The sequence below is a fragment of the Phoxinus phoxinus genome, assembly GCF_949152265.1.
Source record: "Phoxinus phoxinus genome assembly, chromosome: 5".
NCBI lineage: Eukaryota > Metazoa > Chordata > Actinopteri > Cypriniformes > Leuciscidae > Phoxinus > Phoxinus phoxinus.
This window is the reverse complement of record NC_136880.1, coordinates 2,340,753-2,347,841: the sequence shown is the minus strand read 5'-3', so window position 1 is coordinate 2,347,841 and position 7,089 is coordinate 2,340,753. Positions and strand designations below refer to the sequence as shown.

The window sequence follows — 7,089 nt, the reverse complement described above, 5'->3', positions numbered from 1 at the left end:
GGAAGATAATCAATCAAAACTCACTTTAGCTGGACAATAACTTTATTCTAGAGCTGCTGTAAAGCCTAAACAATCTTTGTAACTTTAATTTCCTATTATCACTGTAAAGCTGCTTAGATACAATTAATATTGTTAAACGTGTTTATTAATGAAGGTGACTTGACTTGACTATGTGCTTGAACCGTTAACAAACATTTAAGCAAGTGTTACATCCCAGGAGTTCTGGGTTTGTTTTATAGTCATTTTGTTCTGGTATTGCTTGTGGTTTGTGTGTTTGTGTTTTTTCTACCAGGTAAGATGGCTTCTGTGACCAGGGGCCTGTTTCAATAAGGAGGTTCAACCAACTCTGAGTTAAAACTTGAACTCTGAGTTGACTTACCTTGAGATGGGAAACTCTGAGTTTTCGGTTACAGATCAGCTGAAATTGGTTAGTTCAATCAACTCTAAGTTGATTGACTCTGAGTTAAGCGCGTGCACCACAACTATAAAAAGCCATTATCAATGGAGCGCAGATATTATGAGTCACCATGGCAACGGCGCCAGACAAAAAGAGGTCTTCATATTTTTCACCAGCAGAACTGGATGTGCTTATGCAAGCATATGGAGAGTACGAACATATATTTAAAAAAAAAAGCAACACGGCTGCAGCGGCGAAGGACAGAGAGTTAGCGTGGGAGAAAATAGCTGCTCGAGTCAATGCGTAAGTTTACATTTGAATTACTGTTATACAGTGTTGTGTGTAATTAATTACTAAGTAATCTAAAAAAGTTTTTAGTTCTAACTAACTAAAGTTAACTAAAGTTTTTAGTTACAGTTCTGTAATTTAATTAAAGGGATTACTCTGTAATTTAAAGTAAAATCTGATGTAATTGCATTAAATGCTGCATAGACTATAAAGAAATTCTGTATAAAATAATAGTGGATTTAACATCAAATTTTAAAAGATATATTTTTTCAAGAATAATTCATGCAATTGTATGTTTATTTGAAAGCATTAAAAGTGCAGTTTCTTGTCTCTCCTTGTATTGTTCAAGTGGTTGATGTTGATATGGGATTTAGAAATTAATTAGTAATAAGTAGACCAATACTTTCTAGAGATAGTAATTATTACATTAATTCAACCTTATTTTAATTTTCATGTAGGTGCAATCCTGCAGGTGTTAAAAGAACATGGCAGCAGCTGAAAATGAAATATAAAAACTTAATTCAATAAGGTAAGGCTTGAGCACATCATGGTTGTAGTCTACCTGACTTTACTAACATTTGACATATTAAATAACTGAATAGCATCCAGTGTCTAGCAGTGCAGCAGCATTTTTGACATATGTCTAAATGTTCATTCTCAATTGACAGCCAACAGAAAGAAGGCAGAGGCTCGCAAAACGGGGGGAGGACCTGCACCACCACCTCTGACAAATGCAGAGGAGATGGCCCTGAGCCTGAATGCTGGAAGGCCAATGGCTGAGGGAATTCCTGGGGCCTGTTTCAGAAAGGAGGTTAAGTGAAAACTCTGAGTATGTTAACCCTGAAATGAGGGAAACTCTGGGTTTTCCGTTTCAGAATGGGAGGTAAATCAAACCTGAGAAAGCAGAGTAAGTCAAGCCCGTTTCTGAAAGAGAGGTAACTTATACTCAGAGTCAGTTACCATGGTAACTTACTCTGTGAACCTAACCTGGTCGGGAGCAGGTTTTCTTCGGTAAACCCAGAGTTTCTTGCGGCCTCCTCCCCTTTTTTAAAGAGGAAGCGGTGTTTAAACACTTAATTTATTCATTCTGTATATTTGTTTATTGCTGTTTTTACCGCTGTTTTTTTATTTTTTATTAATAAGATGAAGTCTATATAACTCCTTAACTGGCAACTGAAAATACTGTAGATTAGTCACATCATGTAGTTCTAGAATTAAACTGTGGCATTTACTGAAAATCACTGAAGTGTGTTCACCTGTGCACCAGAAGTTGATGGACCGTCCTCCTGCTGTTCTTCCACACTCTGGTGGGAAATATAAGAATGTCTGTTTATACTTAGATATAAACTTAGATTCTATAGGCTACTCCACATACAATTGTGAATGTGTAGATTGTCTGATGTGTAGACACATAATATTAACATTACCTCTGTAGGCCTCTCTATGGCAGCAGAAACTGTTTCATCCCCATCGTCTGGTGAAGATGAGCATTTGGTCGAGTACACTTTATAATAGGCCTACTATTTGTCATAATTTCTGATGTATTGAGTCGGCTACTTACAACTGCCTGGGGTTGTGTTGGGACAGGAGGCTCCAAAAGACAGATATTACCATCAGAATCTTTTGGGACCAGCGAAAAACCCAACCCAAAGTCAAATAAATGGAAATATTTAAAATGCCCTATATAAAAAATAACACCTATGTAGACCTCTTACATTTTATGAAGGCCCTTGGATCTCCGGGAGTGACTGACTCTGATGAAGGAATTCCCTCAGCCAAAAATGCTGCTGCACTGCTAGACACTGGATGCTATTTAGTTATGTAATATGTCAAATGTTTATAAAGTCAGGTAGCCTACACCCATGATATGCTCAAGCCTTACCTGATTTAATTATGTTTTTATATTTTTTATTTTCAACTGCTGCATGCCACATTCTTTTAATGCCTGCAGGATTGCACATAGCCTATATGAAAATTAAAATTAGGTTGAATAACTGTTCTTCCAGTTTCACCTGATATCTTCTCTTCTGGCTCTCAACGAAGGCGGTCGCATTTTCTCTCCCTCTCCTCCCCCTGACCTTCCCTGCTTCGCTCCTCTCGTCTAGTCTTATGTCTTAACTTTGAGAGACTCTCTCCGCACTGCTCTCCAAACTAAAAATCATGGATTTGATCAACTGGTCTCTCAACGCAATTGACACCATCTTCTCGACGAGAAGCTTGGGTTCGGGGGAACCTGACTGCCCTGCCGGAACGTTCGCAGCTGGCTACACGATGGACGCGTGGGAGAGGTGGCGGGTCGTGTGTCTGGCGGCTCTTTCCGTGGAGGACATTGAAGATATCTATCTATTCGGAACCATGATAACAGTTCTTTTGCTGACTGGATTAGGCATTGCCCTGGTTTATCAAGAAATTAAGAAGACGGTGACAGCTGTCCAAAGCCCCACAATGCTGCCCGGCATGATTGAAGCAGTGGGCAGAGCGGTCGGCACTCAGGCTGGGACTATTAACCGCATTATGGATAACAACAGGGAGGTGACCCGAAATATGGATAACATCATGGAGAAGCTCACGGCTTTGCAAAAGCTGATGGACCAGAATGGACTAAGAGAGTAGTCGTGCAAAGGAATGCGGCTACTCGCCCCAAGACCAAATAATCCCAATCTTATCTGCTTTCGGCCCCCCTCAACCAGCACTGGCCTCGGCCAAGGCCGCTGTTGGAACAACAACTCCCCCGGAAGAGCACTGCAGGGAGCCGCTCTTGCTCCTTCCCCCATCTCTCACGGACACCTGCTGATTGTTGACTCTGTTTGGGACCTAATCAAGGTTGTCTCCATGGCAACTTGCTGTGTTAACGCTATAACATCCTGCGGACAGAGGCACCGAGATTTGGATGCCAGGCGGAGCGAATCTCCAGGCCTACACATACACAAACTCTTACATATATATACAGATATGCAATCACCCCCCACCCCACATCCCTCGCCTTCGCCGCTTTGTACCCCCCAGCCTGGCGGGCGGGTCTGTGACCAGCGCCGAATATGGCTGCAGGACCGGATAGCTGCTTGCCTGTGCTGGGTGACCTCCATCCCCCACTCCCCTCCCCTGTTGCAAGTCTTGTGGATTCATGTCGTACTGATTATGTGCTAATGTTGCTGAGGTGTTTTTTTTCCTGTTCCCAGACTGTACTCCTCACAGGAGCATAGTCTGGGAGTTGCCTTTTTTTTTTCCTCACCTATCCTCATGTCATGCTGTATTATTTTCCTCAATCCTCTGTCTTCCTGTCTTGTCTACCCCATTGTCATATTGTATGTATGTTTTGTATGGACAGGTTGATGGCTAATTTCGCTGGTACTTGTGACTAAGTGACAATAAAGGCTACTACTACTAAATATTATAACAGTTACTCTAAAATAGTAATTAATTACTAGCTGCAAATGACATCTTCAACAGTGTAATTAGATTAATGTAATTACTATCTTTTGAAAGTATTGATCTACTTATTATTAATTACTAAATCCCATATCAACCTCAACCACTTGAAAAACACAAGGAGAGACAAGAAATTGCACTTTTAATGCTTTCAAATTAACAATACAATTGCATGAATTATTCTTGAATTGACCAAAGTGTGTAGAGGGAGAAGGTTACATTAAAAATATACCTTTTAAAAATGTATGTTAAATCCACTATTGTTTTACACAGAATTGTTCTATAGTCTATGCAGCATTTAATGTAATTACATCATATTTCATTTTAAATTACAGTATAATTAAGAGTAATCCCTTTAATTAAATTACAATATTTAGATTACTTGGTAATTAATTACACCCAACACTGTATAACAGTAATTCCTCTTTGTGTCTGGCGCTGTTGCCATGGTGACTCATAGTATCTGCGCTCCATTGATAATGGCTTTCTATAGTTGTGGTGCACACGCTTAACTCTGAGTCAGTCAACTTAGAATTGATTGAACTAACTAATTTCAGCTGATCTGTAACCGAAAACTCAGAGTTTCCCATCTCAGGGTAAGTCAACTCAGAGTTCAAGTTTTAACTCAGAGTTGGTTGAACCTCCTTATTGAAACAGGCCCCTGGAGGGACTTCATCAGAGACAGTCACTCCTGAAGATTCAAGTGCCTTCATAAAATGTATGAGGTCTACCTATGTGTTGTTTGTTTTTATATAGGCTATTTGTGATCTTTCCATTTATTTTACTTTGGGATGGGTTTTTCGTTGGTCCCAATAGATTCTGATGGTAAAATCTGTCTTTTGGAGCCTCCTGTCCCAACAGAACCACAGGCAGTTGTAAGTAGCCGACTCAATACAACACAAATTATGACAAATAGTGTTATAAAGTGTACTAAAATGCTAATCTTCACAGGATGATGGGGATGAAGAAACCGTTTCTGCTGCCACAGAGAGGCCTACAGAGGTAATGTTAATATTATGTGTCTATCAAACAATCTACACATTCACATTTCTTCACCTTTTTTATGTGGAGTAGCCTATAGAATCTCAGTTTATATCCAAGTATAAACGGACATTCTTATCTCTCACCCCACAGAGTGTGGAGGAACAGCAGGAGGACGGTCAATCAACTTCTGGTGCACAGATGAACACAGTTCAGTGATTTTCAGTAAATGCGACAGTTTAATTCTGTAGAATTTTAGAACTACATGATGTAACTGTAATCTACTGTATTTTCAGCTGCCAGTTAAGGAGTTATATAGACTTCTTCTTATAAAAAAAATAGAAAGAAACAGCAAATAACTTGTTTACTTGGACCGCCAGATCCAAAAGGCAGATCTAGAAATCGAGATTCTGAAAATAAAGCTAGAGGTGAGTGCATGGTCACAGGTGAATTCTAAGAAGTATTGAAAATATATTAAAATCTTTTTTCTTTTCTTTTTTTGAATGTGTAGGAAATAAAGAACACCATATAAATTGCTGTGATTTTGTGTTTATTTTTATTTTATTTTGGGGTTGGTTGTGGTGGTGGTGGATATAATGTGTATTAATCTGAGAAGACATTGCGGCATATCATATCCCGGACTGCCCTTCCATCCTGGAAATCTGCCGGGTTGATGGGGTCTTCCTCTAGGTCTTGTATTTGTAGGGCAGGGTGTTGCTCCCCTCTAATTATTGCAATATTATGGAGAACAACACATGCCACAATAATGTCGCAGGCCCTTTCAGGGGTTACCCTGAGGTGACGTAGACACTGGAAACGTGCTTTCAACAGGCATATGGTCATCTCCACCCGGGCTCTCGTCCTGCAGTGTGCCACATTGAAGCGGCGCTGGGGGCCTGGTTCAGGTTCTGGGTAAGGGGTAACTAGTGTTGGTCGGCATGGGTAACCCCTATCTCCCAGCAGAAAGCCATCAATCTCTCCTGTAAGAAAGTTCACATTGCTTTAGAGCTGCATAGAAGTTCCCCTGTAAGTGTGTAGTGCATACATTGAAATACCTGCATTTACTTACCCCTTTCCAGTCTGTTGCTCAGGGTTGACTCACGATACATTCGTGAGTCATGAACAGAACCGGGGGCCACTTGGCCTCCACATTTGTAATGAGATGTGCAGCATCACATATGATCTTGACAGTGCAAAGAATGAGACATGTTATAGTATTGTGATGTAGTCTTTGACCATTAGAAATAGTAGGCTGTCAGTGTACCTGCACATTAATACTGTGGATGGACCTCCTGTTGACATAGTCAGCTTCATTTTCGGAAGGTGCAATGATGGGAATGTGTGTGCCATCAATGCATCCAACCACATTCGGAAATCCTGAAAGGAATTCTAATTATTAGTTTACTTCCAGGGGTTGCAGCAAGATGCTCTTAATCATTTATCAGGTTAGCTCATTTAAACCGATTTATACATCACTGACCTGCAATCCTGTGAAACTCCTCTTTGATGGCTCTGACAGGTTTGTGCCCAGGAAACAGCACAAAAATTCTCAAAAAGCGCTTAAGAGCGAGGCACACTTTCCTTACAACTCTGCAAACAGTAGCCTTACTAATATGTTCTGCATCCCCGATGTTATACAGAAAACTACCATTTGCAAAGAAACGTAATGTAACGCAAAGCATCTGCTCGGATGTAAGAGCACGGCCGCGATGGCTGATATTTCTGATGTAAGGATGGATGAGATTATGGATGTATCTTATTGACTGTAAAGAAAAACGGTACCGCTCAAATAAAAATGAATATGGATATGACAAAAAATCCACTCTGGGCCTCAAAATCCTCTCCCGACGTAAATGTAACTCCCTACGGATTAATGCAGCCTCTTCATCCACAGGATCGTCCATAAAAGGACATGCCATTTCATTCACTTTAATTTGATCCGCTCTGCGTGACTGAAATGTGCGCAATGAATGAATGTATCGAAAGAATGAATG

The 7,089-nt window shown here is 40.4% G+C and overlaps 1 protein-coding gene and 1 long non-coding RNA gene across 2 annotated transcripts; one reads left to right on the top strand and one right to left on the bottom strand.

Annotated features, from left to right (window-relative positions):
- Nucleotides 1–315: 315 nt before the first annotated feature.
- Nucleotides 316–5,536, top strand: LOC306998055 (uncharacterized protein). Its single transcript, XM_079611805.1, has 7 exons — nt 316–700; nt 1,144–1,214; nt 1,354–1,477; nt 4,780–4,832; nt 4,931–4,989; nt 5,066–5,116; nt 5,249–5,536. The coding sequence occupies exons 3-7, from the start codon at nt 1,428–1,430 to the stop codon at nt 5,312–5,314; spliced, it is 279 nt and encodes a 92-aa protein (XP_079467931.1). The 5' UTR covers nt 316–700; nt 1,144–1,214; nt 1,354–1,427; the 3' UTR covers nt 5,315–5,536.
- A 156-nt stretch (nt 5,537–5,692) lies between these two features.
- LOC306998063 lies at nt 5,693–6,459 on the bottom strand. Its single transcript, XR_013797506.1, has 3 exons — nt 6,360–6,459; nt 6,165–6,278; nt 5,693–6,075 (listed from the first exon to the last, which is right to left on the bottom strand). It is a non-coding gene; the product is annotated as an uncharacterized lncRNA (long non-coding RNA).
- Nucleotides 6,460–7,089: the final 630 nt, after the last annotated feature.

Bases quoted from the DNA above. Each gene is read 5' to 3' on its own strand.
- LOC306998055 (XM_079611805.1), top strand. From the start codon at position 1,428: ATGGCCCTGAGCCTGAATGCTGGAAGGCCAATGGCTGAGGGAATTCCT. The intron at 1,478-4,779 runs GGCCTGTTTCAG...ACAGGCCCCTGG, and splicing joins ATGGCTGAGGGAATTCCTGG to AGGGACTTCATCAGAGACAG. The intron at 4,833-4,930 runs GTATGAGGTCTA...TGGTCCCAATAG, and splicing joins TTCAAGTGCCTTCATAAAAT to ATTCTGATGGTAAAATCTGT.